The 26,171-nt window shown below is 49.2% G+C and overlaps 1 protein-coding gene across 2 annotated transcripts; it reads left to right on the forward strand.

Annotated features, from left to right (window-relative positions):
• Positions 1–97: 97 nt before the first annotated feature.
• On the forward strand, positions 98–24,436 carry ACTR1A (actin related protein 1A). 2 transcript variants are annotated; one of them, XM_003255401.1, is made up of 11 exons: positions 98–326; positions 12,978–13,042; positions 14,463–14,538; positions 15,329–15,454; positions 17,900–18,024; positions 19,257–19,473; positions 20,548–20,640; positions 21,479–21,653; positions 21,756–21,817; positions 22,482–22,522; positions 22,689–24,436. In XM_003255401.1, the coding sequence occupies exons 1-11, from the start codon at positions 279–281 to the stop codon at positions 22,789–22,791; spliced, it is 1,131 nt and encodes a 376-aa protein (XP_003255449.1). In that variant the 5' UTR covers positions 98–278; the 3' UTR covers positions 22,792–24,436. The 2 variants fall into 2 exon arrangements, with proteins under 2 accessions (XP_003255449.1, XP_030663603.1); XM_030807743.1 differs by lacking the exon at positions 98–326 and adding an exon at positions 6,266–6,871.
• The last annotated feature ends 1,735 nt before the right edge of the window (positions 24,437–26,171 follow it).

Genomic DNA, 26,171 nt, shown 5'->3' on the forward strand with positions numbered 1-26,171 from the left:
CAACCTGTGTCTCTGGCTGTTTAATCTAGGGAGGCCACAAATCCCAGGGTACTGTACATTGGAAATGCGACTCCCAGTCTTAAACTAGGCGGGCAACAAAGGAAGCTAGATCGCTAACCCAGGCGCAAAGCTTGCTGGGGATTGTAGTTCTTCAGAGATGAGGTCGGGCCGCTCCCTCGCCGCCCTGAACCGGCGGCTAGATTGCGCATGCGTGTCAGTGGCGCTAGCGGCGGACCCGGCTGGGCAGTTCCTTCCCCAGAAGGAGAGATTCCTCTGCCATGGAGTCCTACGATGTGATCGCCAACCAGCCTGTCGTGATCGACAACGTGAGTTGCGTCTTTCCTATCTATAAGGGGACTTGGGCTCTCCTCCTCGAAAGGATCGCTTCCCGGGGTTCAGCCTGAGCCGCCGGCTCTTTGTCACTGGCCCGGCCTGTCAGGCGCTTTCAGCCACCGCCGCCTCCTTCCTCCCCTTATCACATAGTCCGCAGGCAAGGCGGCCAGCCAGCAAAAGTGTGATGGAGAACTCTGGAGTGGATAAAGGAAAGAGTTATAGTCCAAGCCAGTCCTTGGGCCCTTGGCTCTAGGGGCCTTAACCGCTGTGTGAGAGCCTGTCGCCCGCCCTCTCCCTTGTTTCCGATGGCTCTATTGGTTGCTCTGACTGTCCATCTTGGCCAGTGATACCGCCTCTTAGTCTTGCCGGATGAGGCTAGGCCTCTGCGGTGATTGGCTCACGCCCCTGCCGTTCTTCCTGGCCGCCATATTGTTTTCCCTCTTGAAGGGGCGGGGCAGTGCTCCAGGTCTGTGGGTATTGGCTTCCGAGACTCTGGGTGGTGGGGCCTAAAGGAGAGGGCCCGCCCGCTAGTGGAGAACGGCTGAGTTTTCCTTCGGTCTCAGCCGGCTCTGCGGCTTGGTGGTATGGATCTGGGTGGGGCCCGAGAATCTGGTGCCAGAAACTGCTGTAGGATGTCAACTATTACTGTGATTATAAATTACAAAGTTGATAAAGGTCGAAAAGAAAGGAGAGTGACAAAGCAAGTAGAGAGGTTGTCCTCCTCTTTGGAACGCCTAGTTCTTAGGGGGAAAAAATTACCAAACTTAGTATTTGCCTGGCCCTCTAGCGCTTCCAGGGCATTTTCACATACATTCGAGTTGGATCCTCACAAAAACTGGACGCATAGTTTAAAAGGAACTTTGATCTTCGTGTTACCGATGAGAAAACTGAAGCGCGAAGACGTAACGTGAGCCCAAGGTCACATAGCAGAGGTGCCCTAAATCCAGTACTTTATCCGTCTTCCCTTTTGCCAGCACCATGCAGAAGCATCAATATTGACCAATAGAAAGAATCTAAATACTGCTCTTATTTTGGGGGGGGAAAGGAGAAAATTATAAAACGACTGCATTTCTGCCTTCGATTCAAAGCTTTAGTCCCACAGAGACATACCTTTCTGTGTCCCTTGTAGGTCCCTCCATTGAGGCAAAACTACCAGTTCTCTCTATTGTAAGCTGACTTTGTCAGATTCCCTTTGTTGATTCAGCTCTTAGGACCTTAGGCATATTACAATGTTCTCGTTTAAGCTTCAGCTCTCTTAGGTAGATAGGAATTACTATCCCCAGTGTATGCAGGGATGTTAAATAACAGATTTCAAACCAGCTTAGGAATTGAGGAGCCAGTCATCAGACTGAGATCCAGTTCCAAGTTGCTCGCTTTTTCCAATATATTTTTGTTGTTGTTTTCATTAAATTTTCCTTCTCTCCAGGGGTATTTTGTTTTTATTATTTTGTTTTTATTATTCCCCCTTAGAAAGGGGCAGGATTGAGCTCAATGAGACAGCTCATTTTTTTTTCTTTTTGGAGACAGGGTCTCGCTCTGTTGCTGAGTCTGAAATGCGGTGGCGCGATCACAGCTCACTGCAGCCTCAACCTCCTGGGCTCAAGTGATCCTCCCGCTTAAGCCTCCCGAGTAGCTGGGGCTGCAGGCACGCGCCACCACCCCTGGCTAATTTTTGTATTTTTTGTAGGAAGGGTTTCACCATGTTGTCCAGGCTGGTCTCAAACTCCTGGGCTGTTGTGATTCTCCTACCTTGGCCTCCCAAAGTGCTGGGATTACAAGCATGAGCCACCACACCCAGCCCAGATACTTCATTTTTGAGAGGATCTTTTTGTCTCCCTCACTAGACTATTAAATCCTGTGGAAAAAGATGATATTCTCCCACAGGTTTAGTGGTGTTGGAAAAAAAAATTTAAGAAAGATAATATTCCTTTAGTCTCACTTCACCCACTTCTCTCCACACACACACAGTATACCTAGGGTCTGGCACCTCTGTGTGCTCAATAAATGTTTTTTCATTGGATTGATGGGTGATTGGATAAATGACTGAATATCTCTATCAAAGTAACAAAGATATTCCTAAATAAAGAAAAGAGGCCGGGCGCGGTGGCTCACGCTTGTAATCCCAGCACTTTGGGAGGCCGAGGCGGGCGGATAATGAGGTCAGGAGATCGAGACCACGGTGAAACCCCGTCTCTACCAAAAATACAAAAAATTAGCCGGGCGTGGTGGCGGGCGCCTATAGTCCCAGCTACTCGGAGAGGCTGAGGCAGGAGAATGGCGTGAACCCTGGAGGCGGAGCTTGCAGTGAGCCGAGGTCGCGCCACTGCACTCCAGCCTGGGTGACAGAGCAAGACTCCGTCTCAAAAAAAAAAAAAAGAAAAGATGGGGAGTTTTCTCTAGTTAGTTACTGCAGATAATTGAGTAGGACTTTTTGTTCTTGATGTTGATTTTCAGAAAGCACTATGATTTCTGTCTTTAGCCAGGCTCTTTGTGCTTCTTCTGCCTTTTTCTGAGTTGTCAAAAGGAAAAAGATATAGAAATTCAATTTCCTGTTTTCATCAGCAATGCAGAAGGAACAACCTATCTATCCCACCAGCTCCTTTGCTTCTTGAATTGCTAGGCAGGAGTTCCATCTCCAGCCATTTTCTTTAATATCACTTACACTAATGCGTCTTAGTTTTTTTCTTTCTCTTTCCTGGTAGTATGTTTCAAAATGCATTACAGCAGTGATGCATTTTTAGTTTCAAGATTTAAAGAATTGACTTGTCTTTTTTTTCCCCCCTCTGGGAAAACATGTCCTTTATTATGCCAGTATTTCTGCCAAAAGGTGAAGTAGGAGAAACTTAAGTCATTTTCCTATTAGTATTTGCTGAATATCTGCCACATTTTTACATTTGGGGTCTCAGATAGTCCTTGCTGTTTAACATTTGGGGGGGTCATTTTGTTTTTATTATTTTCAAGATGGTAGATGTATAGGAAACATTATTTGAAATATCTGAGACAACTTATTACAAATAATGAGAATAATGTATCACTAGCTATGTTAACTCCATAGCTTAACATGTTGCTACACTTTATTTGTGGGCCAAGAAGAGTATAATCAAAAGAATGCAGGAGAGAGAAAGCAGGGAAAGAGCCCCATTAGGTTCACAGCCTTTCCCAATCATAAGACAACTGTGACCACTCCTTTCATCTTACTCTGGCATCAAGTCATTTCATCAGAATTTAATGAGGAAAATGGAGGGGCAGGTAGGCGTGTGCTTTAATGACAACAATAAAGTGATAGGTATTTTTTTTAATCACCCAAGAAGCTTTATGATGATAGGTATTTTTTAAAACCAAATATAACTCATTTCTTCCCAAAGACATATCATAGAGAATAGTGTAAGATAGGAGCAGCTCCTAGGCCACATTTTGAGGACTACACTTTGATCAGAATACCATGTTTATTCTGAAACTCAAATTTTTCCTAAGATCCAGGCCAAATGTGGTGGCTTACTCCTGTAATTCCAGCATTTTGGAATGGCTGGAAGATCGTTTGAGCCCAGGAATTGGAGACCAGCCTGGGCAACATAGTGAGACTTCATCTCTACTTAAAAAAAAGAAAAATTAGCCAGGCTTGCTTGGTGGCATGCACCTGTAGGAGGCTGAGATGGGAGGATCACTTGAGCCCAGGAGTTTGAGGCTGCAGTGAGATCGTGCACCTCACTCCAGCCTATTTAAAAAAAAAAAAAAAAACTCGTAAGTTTACAGTTTTGCCTAAACCTAAAACGGATCAACATTCTTGTCAAACTTAAAACTGTCTTTGTGACTATATGGACCTAAATGCAGGCTCTTCAGAAGTTCAACAATAAGCTAAGCATTTGTTTGTTTTGCTTTGGATGTAGTGCTGCTTCAGCCCCCTTTAAAAAAAAAAAAAAAAAAAAAAAGAGGGCCGGGCGCGGTGGCTCACGCTTGTAATCCCAGCACTTTGGGAGGCCGAGGCGGGCGGATCACGAGGTCAGGAGATCGAGACCACGATGAAACCCCGTCTCTACTAAAAATACAAAAAATTAGCCGGGCGTGGTGGCGGGCGCCTGTAGTCCCAGCTACTCGCAGAGGCTGAGGCAGGAGAATGGCGTGAACCCGGGAGGCGGAGCTTGCAGTGAGCCGAGATTGCGCCACTGCACTCCAGCCTGGGTGACAGAGCGAAGACTCCGTCTCAAAAAAAAAAAAAGAGAGAGAGAGAGAGATACTTTAAACATACAGAAAAATTCGGTGTGGTATATAACAAGCACCCAGGTAGCATGTGTCTACTACCCAGATTTAATAAATATTGACATGTTGCCATATTTGCTTCAGTATTTTTTTTGCTTTAGTGTTCCCATCCACCTTCATGTTTTAAGGAAATAAAACATTACAGATATAATTGAAGACTCTTTGTACCCCCTCCACAACCCTATCTTTTTTTTTTTTGAGACAAGGTCTCACTCTGTTGCCCAGGTTGGAGCTCAGTGGCACAATCAAAGCTCACTGCAGCCTCAGCTTGCCAAGCTTAAGCAGTCACCCCACCTCAGCCTCCCAAGTAGCTGGGACTACAGCCATGTACCACCTGCTCAGCATTTTTTTCTTCATTTGTAGAAATGGGGTCTCCCTGTGTTCCCCAGGCTGATCTAGAACTCCTGGGCTGAAGCAGTCCTCCCACCTCAGCTTCCCAAAGTGCTGGGATTACAGGCATGAGCCACTGTGCCTGGCAACCCTATCCTTTCTCTCTGTTTTACAAATAACCCGCAAAACAACCATCATCATAAAATTGTCCTCCTTTTATACTCAGGAAGATAAGTCAGGAGAATTGTGTTGTTCAAGGCCAGCCTGGGCAATACAGCAAGACCCCCGTCTCTTTTTTTTTTTTTTTTTGAGACGGAGTCTCGCCCTGTCACCCAGGCTGGAGTGCAGTGGTGTGATCTGGGCTCACTGCAAGCTCCACCTCCCAGGTTCACGCCATTCTCCTGCCTCAGCCTCCCAAGTAGCTGGGACTACAGGCGCCTGCCACCACGCCCGGCTAATTTTTTTTGTATTTTTAGTAGAGACGGGGTTTCACCGTGTTAGCCAGGATGGTCTTGATCTCCTGACCTCATGATCCGCCCACCCCGGCCTCCCAAAGTGCTAGGATTACAGGCGTGAGCCACCGCACCCAGCCTGACCCCCATCTCTTTAAAAAAAAAAAAAATTGTGCTCCTTTCCACCTATGATTTTTTTAATTTTTAATTATTATTTGCTTTAAATTTTTTTTTAGAGATGAGGTCTTACTCTATCATCCAGATTAGAGTGCAGTGCTGCAGTCGTAGCTCACTGCAGCCTCAAACTCCTGAGCTCAGGCAAACCCCCTGCCTCAGCCTCCCAAGTAGCTGGGAGTATAGGAGGAGTAAGCCACCATGCCTAGATGCATCCATGATTTTATGTACATATGCATTTTAAGTTTGGCAGGGGAGTGTGCTGTTTGTGTTTTGAAAGTTTACTTAAGTGCTATCATCTTACTGTTATCTGTTTTTATTATAGCAATTTCAAACATACAAAAGGAGAAGGAATAGTGTAAGGAAAATCCATACGTTCACCTAGCTGTAACAGTTATCAAACTCTTGGCCAGTCTTTTCAACTACATTGCTGCCCATTTCCCTCTCCCACATTCTTTTTTTTTTCCTGAGATGGAGTCTGCTGTGTTGCCCAGGCTGGAGTGCAGTGATGCTCACTGCAACCTCCACCTCCCTGGCTCAAGCAATTCTCCTGCTGCAGCTTCCCGAGTAGCTGGGACTACAGGCACGCACTACCATGCCCAGCTAATTTTTGTATTTTTAGTAGAGATGTGGTTTTGCCATGTTGGCCAGGCTGGGCTCGAACTCCTGGCCTCAAAGGATCCACCCGCCTCAGCCTCCCAACGTTCTGGGGTTATAGGCGTGAGCCACCACGCCCAGCCCTACACTCATTTAAAAACATAATCAATATACTATTATCATGCCTAATCAAATTAACAAGAACCCCTTAATCTTATCAGTTATCTAGTCAATGTTCAGATTTCACTAATTGTCTAAAAAAATTTTTCTTTTACAATTTGTTATCAGCTTTTCTGATCCTACTAATGCTGATTCACTTAAGTTTTTAGGGACACTAGAATTAGCTGAGGAAATGAAGTCAATGTATTTATCTAACACTGTCACTTGCAGTGTGATGATATTCAGGCTGTTGGTTGTACAGCTTCAGCAAGAATCCATCCCTAGCTTGATAGAAAAGGTGAAGAAGATATAAAGATATTTTCGCTGTTCAATTATGTATATTTTGCAAGCCAAGGATGTGCTTCACACTGAGCTAAGTCCTCTGAGGGTAAAAAAGAAATCAGATACCATGTGGAAGAAGAAACATCACCAATTAGTGGCTGGAAATGCCTAGAATACGGATCTCAAACTCAATGCCTGCAGAAGCCAAGCAGGAATGGAAATATACTCAAAAGAGAAGAGAGAGAATAGCCTGAAAGGCACCTCTTCCAGGCTGGGAAATCTGAAAGGTGCATTGAATTGAGCATGCCTGACCAAAATGTTAACTGCTTTTCCTTTCTATCCAATTGTCCCCATGCAGGAACACGGGCCTAGTGTTGCCAGATATTCTGATTTTAAAAAATTTGTGTATTTATCGAGATCAGGAGATCGAGACCATCCTGGCTAATACGGTGAAACCCCGTCTTTACTAAAAATACAAAAAATTAGCCAGGTGTGCTGGCGGGCACCTGTAGTCCCAGCTACTCGGGAGGCTGAGGCAGGAGAATGGCTTTGGACCCGGGAGGCGGAGCTTGCAGTGAGCCAAGATCACGCCACTGCACTCCAGCCTGGGAGAAAGAGCAAGACTCCGTATCAAAAAAAAAAAAAATTGTGTATTTATTTATTTATTTTGAGACGGAGGCTGTCTCTGTCGCCCAGGCTAAATTGCAGTGGTACAATCTCGGCTCACTTTAACCTCCCCCGTGTGAGTTCAAGAGATTCTCCTGCCTCAGCCTCCGGAGTACTGGGACTGCAGGCACGTGCCACCACACCCATCTAATTGTTTTTTTTTTTTTTAGATGGAGCCTCCCACTGTCGCCCAGGCTGGAGTGCAGTCGCGCAATGTCAGCTCACTGCAAGCTCCGCCTCCCGAGTTCACGCCATTCTCCTGCCTCAGCCTCCAGAGTAGCTGGGACTACAGGCGCCCACCACCTCGCCCGGCTAATTTTTTGTACCTTTAGTAGAGACGGGGTTTCACCGTGTTAGCCAGGATAGTCTCAATCTCCTGACCTCATGATCCTCCCGCCTTGGCCTCGCAAAGTGCTGGGATTACAGGTGTGAGCCACTGCGCCTGGCCTTATTTTGAATTTTTTATATATATTTTTTGAGGCAGAGGCTCCCTCTATCACCCAGTCTGCAGTGCAGTGGCGAGATCACGGCTCACTGCAGCCCTGACCTCTTTGGCTCAGCCTCCCAAGTAGCAGGGACTATGGACCTGCACCACCACGCCCAAGTAATTTTTAAATATTTTGTAGGCCTGGTATGGTGGCACATGCCTGTAATCCTAGCACTTTGAGAGGCCAAGGCGGGTGGATCACTTGAGATCAGGAGTTCGAGACCAGCCTGGCCAACGTGGTGAAACCCCGTCTACACTAAAAATACAAAAATTAGCCGGGCGTGGTAACGCACGCCTGTAACCGCAACTACTCAGGAGGCTGAGACAGGACAATTGCTTGAATCCAGGAGGCGGAGGTTGCAGTGAGCTGAGATTGTGCCACTGCACTCTAGGTGGGTGACAAAGCCAGACTCCATCTCAAAAAAATTAAAATAAATATTTTGTAGAGACGGCGTTTTGCCACGTTGCCCAGGCTGGTCTCTCGAACTCTTGGCCTCAAGCAGTCCTCCCGCATCTGCCTTCCAAAGTGATGGGGTGACAGGCGTGGGCCACCGCACCCAGCCATACTTTTTGTTTGTTTGGTTGGTTGGTTGGTTGGTTTTGAGACAGGGTCTTATCTTACTCTGTCATCCAGGCTGGAGTGCAGCAGTGCAATTACAGCTTGCTGCGGCCTTGACCTCCCAGACTCAAGTGATCCTCCGACCTCAGCCTCCTGAGTAGCTGGGACCACAGGCACACAACCACCATGCCCAGCTAATTTTTGTATTTTTTGTAGAGATGGGGTTTCGCCATGTTGTGCAGGCTGGTCTCGACCTCCCGGGCTCAGGCAATCTTCCTAGCTCAGCCTCCCAAGTAGCTACGAGACAGGCACGCATCACCATGCCTGGCTAACTTTTTGGTATTTTTTGTAGTGATGGGGTTTCTCCATTTTGGCCAGGCTGGTCTCAAACTCCTGGCCTCAAAGTGATCTGCGCGCCTCGGCCTTCCTAAGTGCTTGGATTATAGGCATGAGTCACCACACCCAGCCGAGACTACTCAAGAAGCTTCTACCAGGCATTTTTTCATTTGGCCTTGCCAGAGTGAATAACAAAGACAGTGGCAGCTTATTTGCCAGGTACACAGTTCCTAGTTGTAAATACTGTTAAAGAAATGGACAAAACCCTTTTGTATGCTCTTGAGCAGAATTTATGTGGCTCGAGCAGAATTGAGGCAGCTCAGCTGCTCCTCATTCTCCACTGATTCTTCACCCTATGACTGGCCTGGCAGGCCTGCTTGGAGGCTGCAAGGACACGCTGGGTCTGGTTCCACCTTGTGCATCACTCCCAGTGCTGCTTTCCCCTTTGCTGGACCGCCTCTGCCTGGGGCTTCTGTCATTTCAGCTGGTCATTCAGGTTCCATACTTTAGTTTCTATCTGCCAGTCATTTGCACTTGATTTTAATTTTACTCAGCCAGCATCTGTTGAGTACCCAGCAAATGCCAGATACTGCCGAAATGTACTTTAGCCTTAAGGAGCTTCTACTGAAAAGAGACGAAAGTGGAAACCTTACATTGTAATAGAAAGCAGAATGAAGGGCATGCCACCTCGTGGTGCAGGTAATGGCGATTTGCTGTGAGATAATAGGAAGATGATCATTCATTCCAATTGGGGATGTTTCTTCAGGAGGAAGGTGATGATATTTGAACTGGGCATTTTATACTCTTTGCTAGGAAGGACAGAGAAGAAAAAACAAATCTGACTTCATAATCTGCCTGTTTACCCAGACTCTAGCCCTTTTGCTAGTAAACTAAAAATCAAATACCCAGAAAAATCATCTCTTAAAAATATCCGGGGTCTGAAGGACAGATCTCATCCTCTCTTGTTTTTAACCTCTGCTGGGAGACCCAATTAGTCTGTTGACATCACCACACCCAGATGAACGCAGTGAGCAATCACTGGAAGCCTGAGCAAACAAGTTCTAGGAGTTCCCTTCTTGCCTGTCCATGCCTTGCTCTCAGAGCCCTTGGGTTTGTAGGCAAATTCCCCCTCCTTCCCAGTCTTTCAGCTCACTTGACAGCTGCACCTTTTCCAGGCTCCTTGTTGTACTGCCCAGTCCAATGAGTTTGCACATTGTCTTCTGTTTTCACTCTCTTCTGTTGGCAAAGGTTCCTGCTCCCTTAGAGAACTGGCTGCCCTGCTCTCCTCTCACACCACTTTCTCTGCCTTTCAACCACTTCTTTTTTTTTTTTTTTTTTTTTTTTTTGAGGTGGAGTTTCACTCTGTCTCCCTGGCTGGAGTGCAGTGGTGCGATCTTGGCTCACTGCAACCTCCACCTCCTGGGTTCAAGTGATTCTCCTGCCTCAGCCTCCCTGAGTAGCTGGGATTACAGACGTGTAGCACACCTGGATAATTTTTGTATTTGTAGTAGAGACAGGGTTTTGCCATGTTGGCCAGGCTGGCCTTGAACTCCCTGGCCTCATGTGATCTGCCCCGCTTCAGCCTCCCACAGTGCTGGGATTACAGGCATGAGCCACCACGTCCGGCTTCCTTCAACCACTTGCTTCCTCCACCAACCTCTTTCTTGCCAAAGGCAAGCACCAGATGGCCAGTCTCACTCCCCCTCTTCCTGCAGAAGAGCAGGAATAAGAAAGTCAAGGAGGGAAGCAGGCATGTTGCTGGGAAGCCTTTGGTGCAGATAACCTTGGCTACTTAGAGTCTCCTGGTGTGTTCAGTGCTTGCAGAGTGGGGTCAGGAAATACCACACTCCACCCCAGGAGAGTGGTCAACAGGCAGCAGGAAAAGGCTTGCCCCAGCTACGGGTGCAGCTGCAAACCATGTTGGGTTAGAAATGTGAGGATATCAGGTGTGGTGGTAGAAGAGTTAAGAAGGAAGAGGAGGCCGGGCACGGTGGTTCATGCCTGTAATCCCAGCACTTTGGGAGGCCGAGGCAGGCGGATCACAAGGTCAGGAGTTCGAGACCAGCCTGACCAACATGGTGAAACCCCGTCTCCACTAAAAATACAAAAATTAGCCAGGCACGGTGGTGCGCGCCTGTAATCCCAGCTATTCAGGAGGCTGAGGCAGGAGAATCGCTTGAACCCAGGAGGCGGAGGTTGCAGTGAGCCGAGATTGTGCCACTGCACTCCAGCCTGGGTGAACAGACTGAGACTGTCTCAAAAAAAAAAAAAAAAGGCTGAGCGCGGTGGCTCACGCTTGTAATCCCAGCACTTTGGAAGGCTGAGGCGGGCAGATCACGAGGTCAGGAGTTGGAGACCATGGTGAAACCCCATCTCTACTAAAAATATAAAAAATTCGCCAGGCGTGGTGGCGGGCGCCTATAATCCCAGCTACTCGGAGAGGCTGAGGCAGGAGAATGGCGTGAACCCGGGAGGTGGAGCTTGCAGTGAGCTGAGATGGCGCCACTGCACTCCAGCACTCCAGCCTGGGTGACAGAGCGAGACTCCGTCTCAAAAAAAAAAAAAAAAAAAAAAAGGCCGGGCACGGTGTCTCACGCCTATAATCCCAGCACTTTGGGAGGCCAAGGCAGGCGGAATCACGAGGTCAGGAGATCGAGATCATCCTGGCTAACACGGTGAAACCCCGTCTCTACTAAAAAAAAAAAAAAAAAAAAAAAAATTAGCCAGGCGTGCTGGTGGGCACCTGTAGTCCCAGCTACTCAGGAGGCTGAGGCAGGAGAATGGCGTGAACCTGGGAGGCAGAGCTTGCAGTGAGCCCAGATTGCATCACTGCACTCCAGCCTGGGCGACAGAGTGAGACTCCATCTCAAAAAAAAGGAAGAGGACAGGTTGTATCTACAAGCAGTATTAAGCCTTGACATCTGTCCTGCACAGGGTTGGTCTCTGTGTCTAGAGTCAATGTTTACATTGATTGGGCCCTGGGTGATACCTGAGATGCTGGGAGAACTCAGATTCTTTTCTGGACACCTCACTCGACATACCAAGAGTTGGAGCAGCAGGACTGTGGTTCTCTTCTATTCTCAGAGTAGGCTTTAGTCTTTGCTTCTCTTTATCATCAGGAGACCAAGGAGTAAAAGGAAAGCATAGTTAAAAAGAAAACAACAAAAATCTCCCAAAGCATAGTGCTCTGCCCTTGAGATAAGAACCAGACAGCACGTGTTCCATGGGAGTCCATTTCAAGCATGACAGTGCTCATGGCGGTGTCTGTCACAGAGGCCCTGGAAGCTGGGAGAGTTCAGGCCTGAGCCGGGAAAGTAGGTTAAAAGCACCCCAGGGTGGTGTAACAAGGAGTCATGTGCTTTTCCCACCTTATGTTCCTGAAATTGGCTGCTTTGATGCTTCTAGGTACTTTCTTCTTTCCCCAGGTTTTCTGTCTTTTTCTTCCCTTTATTACTAGTATTTTTAATTCCCAAAGCAAATGTTCAATGTAGAAAAGTCAGAGACCACAGAAAAATCACACAATACAGCTGAGTATACAGTGAGAATCCTCCTCACCATCCTATTTCCACTTCCCTTCTTTTGGTGTGCATTCACCTTTTTCTAAGTTCAAATAAATGTATATATTATATGCAAATATAGGCCGGGCGCGGTGGCTCACGCTTGTAATCTCAGCACTTTGGGAGGCTGAGGCGGGCGGATCATGAGGTCAGGAGATGGAGACCACGGTGAAATCCCGTCTCTACTAAAAATACAAAAAAAATTAGCCGGGCATGGTGGCGGGCGCCTGTAGTCCCAGCTACTCGGAGAGGCTGAGGCAGGAGAATGGCGTGAACCCGGGAGGCAGAGCTTGCAGTGAGCCGAGATCGCGCTACTGCACTCCAGCCTGGGTGACAGAGCGAGACTCCGTCTCAAAAAAAAAAAAAAAAATTATATGCAAATATTAGGTTTTTTGTTTTTTTTTCCTGTGAGACAGAGTCTCACTCTGTCACCCAGGCTGGAGTGCAGTGGCACAGTCTTGGCTCACTGTAACCTCTGCCTCCCAGGTTCAAGTGATTCTCCCACCTCAGCCTCCCAAGTAGCTGGAACTACAGGTGCCCGCCAACACGCCCGGCTAATTTTTTTATTTTTACTAGAGACAGGGTTTCACCATGGCGGCTAGGCTGGTCTCAAACTCCTGACCTCAAGTGATCTGCCTGCCTCTGCCTCCCAAAGTGTTGGGATTACAAGTGTGAGCCACTGCGCCCAGCCGCTTTCTTTTCTTAAATAAAAATGGTACCATATAATGTATTTTTCCTTTTGTATTTGTGATAGTTCTGACTCCTCATTCTCTCTCCTCTTTCCTCAGGGATCCGGTGTGATTAAAGCTGGTTTTGCTGGTGATCAGATCCCCAAATACTGCTTTCCAAACTAGTAAGTCATTCTGTAGCTTAGACGTTATGGTGGTTCATCAGCTTTGTTACAGGCCCAGCCCTATAAGGGACAGGAGCCGGGTTTGGAGTCAATAAAGGAAAATAGTTGTCTACATGGTACAATTTGAGAGGCATAGACAAGAGGCCTCTTTTTAAAAATCCAATTTTATCTGATGCTAAAAAATTTTATCATTGGTAACTCGTTGCTTTGGAGGATTGCCTCTTGGTGGAGCCCTCCTTTTAAAATTCTCCTATCACCCAGGCTGGGGATTAACATTTAACCCATCCACCATCTTTTTTTTTTTTTTTTTTTTTTTTTTTGAGACAGAGTCTCGCTCTTTTGCCCAGGCTGGAGTGCAGTGGCGCGATCTCGGCTTACTGCAAGCTCCGCCTCCCAGGTTCACACCATTCTCCTGCCTCAGCCTCCCGAGTAGCTGGGACTACAGGCACCCGCCACCATGCCGGGCTAATTTTTTTGTATTTTTAGTAGAGATGGGATTTCACTGTGTTAGCCAGGATGGTCTTGATCTCCTGACCTCGTGATCCGCCTGCCTCAGCCTCCCAAAGTGCTGGGATCACAGCCCTTCTACCATCTTAATGAGGAGTTTCTCAGAACTTTCCTCCTAAGGCAGAGAGACTGCAGGCAGGAGAAGAGCACAGAGGCTTACAGGAAGGGCTTAAAGTGGGAGGGAAAGGAAGAGGCTATCTGTCCAATCTATAGCATCACAGTTTTTTTTGTTTTGTGAGACGGAGTCTCATTCTGTAGCCCAGGCTGGAGTGCAGTGGCGTAGTCTTGGCTCACTGCAACTCCTGCCTTGCAGGTTCAAGCAATTCTCGTGCCTCAGCCTCCCAAGTAGCTGGGATTATAGGCATGTGCCATGACACCCAGCTAATGTTTGTATTTTTAGTAGAGATGGGGTTTCACCATGTTGGCCAGGCTGGTCTCAAACTCTTGACCTCAAATGATCCACCTGCCTCAGCCTCCCAAAGTGCTAGGATTATAGGTGTGAGCCACCGAGCCCGGCCCAACATCACAGTTTTACTTAGAGGTCCTGGGAAGGGGACTAAGGACACTAAAATGTTTTGAGTTAATCACTCCTTTAGAAATTCTCATTTCCTCATCTTTCTTGGTCTGTACATACACTGGAGAAAGAGAAGAACTAGAGGTATTGAATACTCTAAAAATTTGTTTTCATAATTTATAATAAATATAAAATATGAAATAATATATAAATAATACATGTTCATTTTAGAAATTGTGGAAAATACAGAAAAGTATAAAGAAGAAAATCAAAATAAACTGTGACTTCACTCCTCGAAGATAATCTCAGTAGAATTTGAGTGTGTATGTACATCTATACATCCTTCCTGTGTTCTGTCATGAAATGAAAAATGATGGTCCTCCTCACTGTCTTTTCTAGTGTGGGCCGACCCAAGCACGTTCGTGTCATGGCAGGAGCCCTTGAAGGCGACATCTTCATTGGCCCCAAAGCTGAGGTAATTCCCAGGCCTACAGAACAAGCCTCAAGCCAGCAGGGGACCTTCATTATTCACCACATGGAACATGTCCCAACATTTGGAAATACCCATAAGTAAAAGGGGCAACTTTCTCTGAAAATCTCCTTTTTGATTCTCTCATCCTAGGCTTAGGTGGTTTATTTTTCCCAGGAACAGCCTGTGGTCTTGGAGAAGAAATACCTGGGACCTCACTTTGGGACACACTGAGACCAGTCTAGAAAACAGGGCTGTTGTCTTCTTCTACATTCTGTCACTGCCTTGTCAGTGATCAAATTTACTGTGTTTATTATTTTTTTCACAGAAAATATTCAGTGGGGAGATCCTGGCTGGGGTACCCTAGGGATGAGTTAATTCACACAGCTTTGGCAGAGCCCTCATGCAGCCTCTCGTAAGCAGATAGCAGAATCGCTGTTGCCATCCTTGGCTTCAAGTGCTGAGGCCCAGAGGTGGGAGTCAAGAGATTGTGTCCTGGAACCAGGCAATGAGGAAGATGCCTCCTGCCACTTGCCCTAGAGGCACCTGAGGGGCCGTGGAAATGCAGAAGCCCCCTGCTTTGCTGGCTCCTCAGAAATGAGGGCAGTTTGCAGCAAACAGTATATAGCCTTGGAGAATGAGTGCTCACCCTTAGCCCTGGGCAAGGACAGCAGGGTGGGAGCTCAGGAAGCTGAGGCTTCTTTGCGAGAGATTCAGCTTGCACTGCTTAGTCTTGGGAGAGCAGGGTCCTGGGCGGAGCCTGACTGCAGCCGCAGGTCCTGTTCTCTTTTCCCAGGAGCACCGAGGGCTGCTTTCAATCCGCTATCCCATGGAACATGGCATCGTCAAGGATTGGAACGACATGGAACGCATTTGGCAATATGTCTATTCTAAGGACCAGCTACAGACTTTCTCAGAGGAGGTGAGGATCCTGTGTGTAGGGCACTCCTGTAGGGTATGCAAAGCTGTGTCAAACTCCTACCCTAGAGATGATGAGGAGGAGGATGATCACTGCCAAGAGTGCTGGAGCCATTTGATTTTCAGGCATATTCAGATTTAATCTTAACACCATTCCTATGAGATGTAGGTAGTATTATCTCATTTTACAAACAAGGGAACAAGTTCAGAAAAGCCAAGTCATGGCCGGGCGCGGTGGCTCACACCTGTAATCCCAGCACTTTGGAAGGCCGAGGCGGGTGGATCACGAGGTCAGGAGATTGAGACCATCCTGGCTAACACGGTGAAACCCTGTCTCCACTAAAAATACAAAAAAATTCCCCGGGCGTGGTGGCGGGCGCCTGTAGTCCCAGCTACTCCGGAGGCTGAGGCAGGAGAATGGCGTGAACCCGGGAGGCGGAGCTTGCAGCGATCCGAGATTGCGCCACTGCACTCTAGCCTGGGTGACAGAGCGAGACTCCGTCTCAAAAAAAAAAAGAAAAGTCAAGTCGTATTTCCAAGGTCACCTAGTGAACAAAGGGTAGAGATGGAATTCAAACCTATGTCTTTTAGAACTCAAAGCCTGTGCACATTAACTTCTTTCATCCAGACTGGAGTGCAATAGCTCACTGCAGCCTCGACCTCCTGGGTTCAAGTAATCCTCCCATCTCAGCCCCACCCGCCACCATACCAGGCTAATTTGTGTGTGTGTGTGTGTGTGTGTGTGTGTGTGTGTGTGTGTGTGGTGGGGTTTTGCTCTTGTTGGCCAGGCTGGAGTGCAATGGCGTGATCTAGGCTCACTGCAACCTCTGCCTCCTGGATTCAAATGATTCTCCTGCCCCAGCTTCCCAAGTAGCTGGGATTACAGCATGAGAGCCATGGCATCTGGCAAATTTTGTATTTTTTGTACACACAAGGTTTTGCCATGTTGCCCAGGCTGGTCTCGAACTCCTAGGTTCAGGCAATCTATCCGCCTCCACCTCTCAAAGTGCTGGGATTACAGGCATGAGCCACTTTGTGCAGCCTGTGCTTATTAACTTGTGAGGAAGTAACTCTCCATTCAAAAATGTAAAGGGAGGCTGGTCACTGTGGGTCATGCCTATAATCCCAGCACTTTGGGTGGATCTCTTGAGCTCAGGAGTTTGAGACCAAGTTGGGCAGCATGGCGAAACACCACCTCTACTAAAAACACCACCTCTACTGAAAAAATAGCTGGGTATAGTGGTGCGTGCCTGTAGTCCCAGCTACTTGAAATGATGAGGTGGGAGGACTGCTTGAGCCTGGGGGCGTTGAGGTTGCAGTAAGCCAAGATCGCACCACTGAACTTGCAGCCTGGTGACAGAGTGAGACCCTCTCTCAAAAAAAAAAAAAAAAAAAAAAGAAAGAAAATGCAGAGAGGTGCAGATTAGGTGTATCGATTTCCAGGTGCAGGTGGGATGTTTTCAGTTTTGGTTTTTTTTTTTGTTTGTTTGCTTTTTTGAGATGGAGTTTCGCTCTTGTTGCCCAAGCTAGAGTACAATGGCGCAATCTCGGCTCACCGCAACCTTCGCCTCCCGGGTTCAAGCGATTCTCCTGCCTCAGCCTCCCTGAGTAGCTGGGATTACAGGCATGCACCACCACGCCCGGCTAATTTTGTACTTTTAGTAGAGACGGGGTTTCTCCATGTTGGTCAGGCTGGTCTCGAACTCCCGACCTCAGATGATCCGCTGGCCTCGGCCTCCCAAAGTGCTGGGATTACAGGCGTGAGCCACCGTGCCCGGCTGTTTTGAGACAGTTTTTTTAAAGTAGTGGTCGCAACCTTTTTGGCACCAGGGACTAGTTTCTTGGAAGACAGTTTTTCCATGGGGGTGGGGGTTTGGGGTGGGCAGATAGTTTCGGGATGAAACTGTTCCACCTCTGATCATCAGGCATTCAATTCTCATAAGGAGTGCCCAACCTAGATCCCTCACATGCGCAGTTCACAGTAGGGTTCATACTCCAGTGAGAATCTAGTGCCTCGGATGATCTGACCGGAGGTGGAGCTCAGACAGTAATGCTCGCTTACCTGCCACTCACCTCCTGCTGTGCAGCCTGGTTCCTAACAGGTCACAGACTGGTACTGGTCTGCGGCAGGAATTTGGAGTTTCACAAAATATTCTTGACAGCTGGAGATACATAGTAGACACAGGAGCCTGTATAACAATCTTGGAGGACAAGGAGGGGAGCTGGGGGGCACAGCTGAGGACAGAATGAAATGTTAAAGTGGGCATTAACTTGAAAAGTTGAGAAACCTACTTGGGCAGGGATAGTTGACAGGCACAGCTTGCCTTTCTTTGGAGGCTGACAGAAGTCCCCGGGCTCTCAAACCAGCAAGGCAGGGTCTTCTCCCCCAAGACTAATGAAGATGGAAATCTGGCCTTGGCCTCATTGTCTCCCGGGCTCCTTTCACCAGCATCCTGTGCTCCTGACTGAGGCGCCTTTAAATCCACGAAAAAACCGGGAACGAGCTGCCGAAGTTTTCTTCGAGACCTTCAATGTGCCCGCTCTTTTCATCTCCATGCAAGCTGTACTCAGCCTGTGAGTAGCAGCTGGCTAGCCCGGCCCCTGCGGGGAAAGCAGTCCTTTGGCACAGCTGAGGCTGGCTCTCCTCTGGAATGGTTCAGAGTAACTTGAGCCCCCTCTGCTAGGGAAAGGTTAAAGATGGTGGGAAAGAGAGAGAGGCTTTTGCGGAAACTGAGCACTGAGGCTTCGTAGTTGAAAGCAAAGGAGGACATATGGCTGCTATTGACCACATCCCAGTGTCAGGACTCCTAGCGGGTTTGGTCCCCAAGGCCTTGGCTGGGCCTGCCGAGGCAGCCACATGCTGCAGCAACTCTTCCCGGAGGCCCCTGTAATGTGTCCACTTATTATTCAGCACTTACTGTGGCCGGCTGCTCCGCCAGGCTGCTGAGACAACCATGATCCGAATGCCACCACAGTCCTTGTTCCCATCCCCTGTGGCTCCTGTCACACTCTTACCCCGCCTCACACCAGAGTGAGGTCTACGGCAGAGATTATCCATGAGTGACCTATACATGGGATTTCTTTGACCCCATTAACAAACTGTGAGCCAGCATTTAAAAATCAAGAGCTGTCCCATCAAAATCCAAATTTTTGGCTTCTCTGAAAAAATGGGAAGATCTGGGCATGCCGGGCACACATTCCCACAGGGCAAAAATCAGCTAGAGCTGAAGAGCGGCTGCCACTTGAGATGGGGCTGGCAAGCCCACCCTCCCCACAGCACGTCCATGCTCTGTTGGCCTCTCCGCACTGAGCAGGGGGTCAGTTGCCTCACTTGCCTTTTTTTTGGAGGGAGGCTGACAAAGGTTCCCGGGCTCTCAAACCAGTAAAGCAGGGTCTTCTCCTGCCTTTGTTTTTTATGGAAGTGAAAAATATTCTTATTTTTCTTTACTCTTGCTTTTCCTGCCTGGCCCCTGTTGGCATTTGAGGGTTTTTCCTTTTGTCTAGAGAGTTAAAACTGCCCCCTAGGCTGGGTCTCTGAAGCAGCTGAAGGCCAGGCCATCTCAGACAGGAAGGCCTGCTCTTCTGGGTGTGGAGAGGGAACTTGGAGAAGATGAGCTCCTTCCGTTCAGGTATTTCATGGCTTGCTCCAACACCCGGGCTTCCTTAGTACCCAGTCCATTCTACGGCCCGTGGAGAGAGGCAGGCCCAAGCTTTAGTTTAGCTGACATTGAACTCTAAATAAAGAAGTGTATTTATTCCCAGCGTGAGGAGGCAGTGCTGAGTGACGGTTTGCCCTATTGCTTCAGTTATGCTACAGGCAGGACCACAGGGGTGGTGCTGGATTCTGGGGATGGAGTCACCCATGCTGTGCCCATCTATGAGGGCTTTGCCATGCCCCACTCCATCATGCGCATCGACATCGCGGGCCGGGACGTCTCTCGCTTCCTGCGCCTCTACCTGCGTAAGGAGGGCTACGACTTCCACTCATCCTCTGAGTTTGAGATCGTCAAGGCCATAAAAGAAGTAAGTGCTATCCCCTGGGCCTAGGGATGGAGTGGGGGTTGGGAGCATAGCACCCAGGACCTTAGTGACCTGCCAGTGAAGCCAGGCGAAGCACCTGCCTGGGGGTCCCTGGCGAGGCCTTGTTCTTCCCAGCCAGGTCTCCCCCATGTCACACTGACAGATTCGCCTTGATGACGTGCTGCCATCTTGTTGGGGGAAAGGGAGCTGCTTCCATTTCTTCAGTTGGGTGATGGCTACATAGGGGCTCAGTATGTTTTTTATACCTTATATGCAAATTACATAGGGTTTGGTTTTGTTTCATTTTGTTTTGTTTCTGAGATGGAGTCTCGCTCTGTCACCCAGGCTGCAGTGCAATGGTGTGATCTCGGCTCACTGTAACCTCCGCCTCCCTGTAACCTCCGCCTCCCGGGTTCAAGCAATCGCTTGAATCCTGCCTCAGCCTCCCAAGTAGCTGGGATTATAGGTGCCTGCCACCACACCCCACTAATTTTTGTATTTTTAGCAGAGACGAGATTTCACCATGTTGATCAGGCTGGTCTCAAACTCCTCACCACAAGTGATCTGCCCGCCTCAGCCTCCCAAAGTGCTAGAATTACAGCATGAGCTACCACGCCCAGTCCTGGTTTTTTTATTTTTATTTTTTTAACATCCTTGAAGAAGTCATAATACATTTAAAACATTTGTCTTTGTAAGTAAACTGAAACCTCCTGCCACCTGTGGCTACAGGGAAAACTCTGAGCTGGGTAGGACCAGAACCATATGAGTGGTAGAAGGAGAAAGATGCCTGGGCCTGGGCTGAACTTAGGTTGTGGTCTCAGACCTAGGATCCAGAGGCCAAGTTACCAAGCTTGCCCATCAGGAAGGTGGGGCAGTTAAGAACTCATATGCTAAATGCCACCCAGTGAAGGCCAACAGAGACCTCACTGCCCCTGCTTCTGGGCAGCAGCTATAGTGACCATTGGGGCCATCACAGCATTTAGACAGGTTTGTGCAGCAGCACATTCCTCCCCTGGGCCTTTGACCGGGTGTGCACCAGATTTCCTGCCAGCCTGACTGTCTTGCTTGGATCTGCAGAGAGCCTGCTACCTATCCATAAACCCCCAGAAGGATGAGACACTAGAGACAGAGAAAGCTCAGTACTACCTGCCTGATGGCAGCACCATTGAGGTAGGTGGCCTGCCTTCTTTCTTCGGTCCCCTTAGGTCCACAAAAGCTCTGGGCCCAACCAGAATTCTCCATCAGGATCTGGAGTCTGGCAGGCCAGTCCCTTTACACCAAGCTTGTCCAACCCCTGGCCCATGGGCTGCACGTGGCCCAGGATGGCTTTCAGTAAGGCCCAACACAAAGTCGTAAACTTTCTTAAAACATTATGAGATTTTTTTGCAGTTTTTTTTTTAGCTCAGCAGCTGTCATTAGTGTTAGTGTATATTATGTGTGGCCCAAGACAATTCTTCTTCCAGTGCGGCCCAGGGAAGCCAAAAGATTGGACACCCCAGCCTTACTTACACCCTCTGTCTGGAGCAGCAGAGCTCCTGAGCATGAGTGGCCCTGCCTCCTGCAGCAGAGGCAGCAAGAACTTTGCTCCCTCCCGCTAGAGGGGAGGAAGCTCCTAAGGGATTGTCCCACATCAGTATGAGATTAGGAAGTGGGATGGTTAGTGCCATCCTTCACCACACCTGGGCACAGTGTAGGGTGAGTTACCACTCCCTTGAACCCCCATTGCTAGGAAGACGTTTCCATGAGCAAATAAATCCATGTATTGATGCCAAAGACCTCTTGGCTGGAAAATGCCAGAGCGAGAAGGAAATATAGGGGCCTCCCCTCACTAGTTTCCAGGAGGCCTATCTTTGTTCCTTTAAGCCCTTGACATGTAGAGTCTGTCTTGAGCCTGGCCTTCATAGCCACCTCGTTACTAAGTGACGTGCAGAGAGGCGTCTTCCATTCCCACTCCCAAAGGGACCTTGGTCCCAGCTCCGACCTCTTCAGCTGGCCCTCCTACCTGCAGATTGGTCCTTCCCGATTCCGGGCCCCTGAGCTGCTCTTCAGGCCAGATTTGATTGGAGAGGAGAGTGAAGGCATCCACGAGGTCCTGGTGTTCGCTATCCAGAAGTCAGACATGGACCTGCGGCGCACACTTTTCTCCAACATTGTCCTCTCAGGAGGCTCTACCCTGTTCAAAGGTTTGTCTCTTCTCTTGGAGCCCTTCCCCTGGAAGTATTCAGCTCCTGCTGGCTCCAGGCACCCCGAGAATTGACTTGAAGTTCTCCTCTTTGCCCATTCAGGTTTTGGTGACAGGCTCCTGAGTGAAGTGAAGAAACTAGCTCCAAAAGATGTGAAGATCAGGGTAGGAGCATGGTGGGGCCTGGCCTGGGTGGAACTGGGCTTCCATGGACAGAGTGCTACCTGGTGTAGCTTCCCTCTAGCTTTGCCCAAGCTCTTCAAGCAGCCATGGCTCTACAAGCAGCGCCAGGTTCCCAGCCTATACACTGACCCTGAGGTCTAGGTCAGCCACAGGGAGGCTGAGTTTTCATTCTCCCTCTTCACGCCAAAGGCAGGCAGTTCTAATACCCAGATGAGGCAGGGTACTAGGTAGAGGGCCCCCTGCGTGATCTTTCAGGGAAACTATAATCTTAAGAGGAGACTGACTTACTGTTGCTGTGCCCCCTGCCCAGGTGGCTCCCCTGTCACACAGTCTGACACCTTAGTGATAGGTGAAGGGTGTTGGCTGTCTGAGGAGAGCGGGGATCCTAAAGGAAGGAGTACAGTTCTTGCCGCGGAGTCTGCTTCTCCCTGCCCCCCTGATAGTCCCAGCTTCCCTGGGACCTGTGGGGACTGGAAACCTGCTTTCCCAGATGAGTGGCAGGCTGGCCACAGTGCCCTCCAGAGAGGCCAGAGCTTCAGGCTTGTGTGAAATGTATCCCCTGCCATGGGCAGAAAGAGGAGCATTGTAGGGAAAGGGAGTGGGAGGGCTGGAAGTCTCAGATTCCTCTTTCCCCCCACCTTTGCAGATATCTGCACCTCAGGAGAGACTGTATTCCACATGGATTGGGTGAGTAGCCCTTCCGGGAGTAAGAACAGAACAGGAAGTGATGGCACTGATAACCCCTCAGCACCCTCTAAAGAAAAGCCTGATTTGGTTTGGCCCCAGGGGACTGGTAGGCTCTACACACACCCACTTCTCTCTCACACGGTTCCTCTGGGTTTCCTCCCTCCAGGGGCTCCATCCTTGCCTCCCTGGACACCTTTAAGAAGATGTGGGTCTCCAAGAAGGAATATGAGGAAGACGGTGCCCGATCCATCCACAGAAAAACCTTCTAATGTCGGGACATCATCTTCACCTCTCTCTGAAGTTAACTCCACTTTAAAACTCGCTTTCTTGAGTCGGAGTGTTTGCAAGGAACTGCCTGTGTGTGAGTGCGTGTGTGGATATGAGTGTGTGCGCACTTGCGAGTGCCGTGTGGCCCTGGGACCCCGGGCCCAGAAAGGACGATGAACTACCCACAGTGGTGATGGCCTGAGGCCTGGGGTTGACCATTAACTGGCTCCTGACAGGGAAGAGCGCTGGCAGAGGCTGTGCTCCCTCAGTTGGCCTCTGGCTGGCCTTGGGGGACTCCGTTTACTACCACAGGGAGACAGAGGGAGGTAAGCCATCCCCCGGGAGACCTTGCTGCTGACCATCCTAGGCTGGGCTGGCCCCACCCTCACCCCCACCCCCAGGGTGCCCTGAGGCCCCAGGCAGCTGCTGCCTCCCCTTGCTGGTCACTCCACTATCGATGCCTCCTGACTGCACACTGAGGACTGGGGCTGGAGTTGAGTTCTGTCTGGTTTTGTTGCCATTTTGGTTTGGGAGGCTGGAAAAGCACCCCAAGAGCTATTACAGAGATTGGAGTCAGGAGAGAGCAGGAGGCCCTCATGTTCACCAGGGAACAGGACCACACTGGCCACTGGAGGAGGGCAGGAGCAGTCCTCCCTCTGAATGACTGCAGAGTAAATGTTCCCAGCCCAGTCCCCTTTCGGGGGCCTTGGGAGAGTTTAAGGCACCTGCTGGTTCCAGGTCCTCGCTTTCCATCTGTTCTTGTTGCAACGTCATCTTCAAACAGTTTTATTTATTGAAGTGTTTGTTCAGTTAGGGGCTGGAGAGGGAGCTCGCTGCCTCCTGCCTTGCTACACTAATGTTTACAGCACCTAAGCTTAGCCTCCAGGGCCCCACCTGTCCCAGCTGATGGTGAGCTGACAGTGTCCACAGGTTGCAGGACCATTTGAGATTGGAAGCTACACTCAAAGACACTCCCACCAGGCTCTTTCTCCCTTTTCCTCTTGCTCACTGCCCTGGAATCAACAGGCTGGTTGCTGGTTAGATTTTCTGAAACAGGAGGTAAAATTTTTCTTTGGCAGAGGCCCCTAAGCAAGGGAGGGGTGTTGGAGAGCCAGTGCCCTTAAGACTGGAGAAAGCTGCAATTTACCAAGTTGCCTTTTGCCACTGTAGCTGACCAGGGGACTATGTTGTAGAGGTGGGAAGGCCCCCTCTGGGCTGATCTTGTGCCATTCTTGACCTTGGACCTGCTTGGTTAAGGAGGAAGTGGGCCAGACCAGAGTGCCAGGAGCTAATGGAGCCAGGCCTGACTCCTAGGAGTGGTCCAAAGGCCTTCAGCCTAGATGGTGCAAAGCTGGGGCCAGCCTGTCTTCACCGGCACCCTCACCTGTGACACCAAGACCCACCCCAATCCCAGACTTCACACAGTATTCTCCCCCACGCCGTCCTATGACCAAAGGCCCCTGCCAGGTGTGGGCCGCAGCAGCAGGTGTGTGTGAAAGCGATGTAGCGCCCCGCGGACCGCAGTGCGCTTAACAAACTCACCTCCCTTCTCTTAGCCCAAGCCTGTCCCTCGCACAGCCTCGCACAAACCACATTGCCTGGTGGGGCCCAGTGTACTGAAATAAAGTCGTTCCGATAGACACATCAGCTGGGCCTCTATCTGTCTGTCACCAGGGCCAAGCGGGAAGAGGAAGAGCAGCAGGCCCTGAATCTGAGGTGGTGACTGGGCCTGATCCATCCTCTAGAGGGCATCATTGCACCAGCCAGCCTTGTCCAGGGCATAGCCCAAGTCCCAGCCTGTCAGGTGGATGCAGAGAAAAGGGTGATCACACCACAGCCTAAGTTCAAGAACAGAAGGTCCCACTCCTGTGTACACTCTAGCCCATGGGTAAGACTCAACTCCAGATGACAGGAGCAGCTCTCAACATCGCGGAAATCAAAGATTCTCAAAACCGTCAAGTGAATAAGAAGGCCAGGAGCTTGGCCGGGCACGGTGGCTCACGCCATGCCTGTAATCCCAGCACTTTGGGAGGCCAAGGCAAGTGGATCACGAGGTCAGGAGTTCAAGACCAGCCTGGCCAAGATGGTGAGATCCCGTCTCTACTAAAAACTACAAAAATTAGCTGGGCGCGGTGGCAGGCGCCTGTAATCCCAGCTACTCAGGAGGCTGAGGCAGGAGAATCGCTTGAACCCGGGCAGTAGAGGTTGCAGTGAGCCGAGATCACACCAGCCTGAGCGACAGAGTAAGACTCTGTCTCAAAAAAAAAAAAAAAAAAAAGGCTAGGAGCTTATTACAGTGCAGTTTCCAGGGCCCATGCTCAGATATCCTGATTAATCACTTCTCCATTTAAAACCTGCACTTGGGAGAAAAATTGCCAGGTCTTTGCCAAATGGTAACTATTTAATCTTCCCAATAACCTTACAAAATATATGTGCTTTTGTTGTCCATTTTACAGATAAGGATTTGGAGCCACAGAAAGATTAAGCAATTTCCCAAAGTTCTGCCTTTTTTTTTTGAGATCATGTCTCACTTTGTCACCAGGCTAGAGTACAGAGGCACGATCTCAATCTCCGCTCACTGCAACCTCTGCCTCCTGGGTTCAAGCAATTCTCCTGCCTCAGCCTCCCAAGTAGCTGGGATTACAGGTGCCTGCCACCGTGCCCAGCTAATTTTCATATTTTTAATAGAGATGGGGTTTGACCATGTTGGCCAGGCTGGTCTCGAACTTCTGACCTCAGGTGATCTACCTGCCTCGGCCTCCCAAAGTGCTGGGATTACAGGTGTGAGCCACCGCGTCCAGCGCTGGCCTTTCTTAATCTAGAATGTAAACCCAGGCCGTAGAACCTACAGCCTACATTTTTAATCACCATGCAGCCTGTAAAAAAACATTGACCTAGAGCAGTGGTTCCCAATTGGAACCAATTTTGCCTCCCAGGACACATCTGGCAATGCCTGGAGATATATTTGTCACAACTGGTGTGTGTGGGGGGTGGGGTGGGGGGTGCTAAACTTCTACAACAGAGAACAATCTGGCCCCAAATATCTCTAGTGCCAAGGTTGAGAAATGGTGGCTGACAGTCATGGTTTTCAGTGCCAGCTGCATGATGAAATCACCTACAGAGATGTTCAAAATCCTACTGCCCAGGCCATACCCCAGACACATTAAGTCAGAATCTCAAGGAATGGAATTCAGATGTCAGTATTTTTTAAGTTCCCCAGGGGACCCCAAGGCTGAGAACCTCGGGCCTAAAAGAGGCTCCTCTCTCTTTGACTACCATGTCCAGCAGTGATACATGGGAAATGCACGGAGGCCTAACGGTCATTTTGGGCCCGAGTGCCTATGCAGTTACCAATCTATGTTTTTCTCCCTGGCACCTTGGT

Source organism: Nomascus leucogenys, chromosome 3 (assembly GCF_006542625.1).
Source record: "Nomascus leucogenys isolate Asia chromosome 3, Asia_NLE_v1, whole genome shotgun sequence".
NCBI classification, from domain to species: Eukaryota; Metazoa; Chordata; class Mammalia; order Primates; family Hylobatidae; genus Nomascus; species Nomascus leucogenys.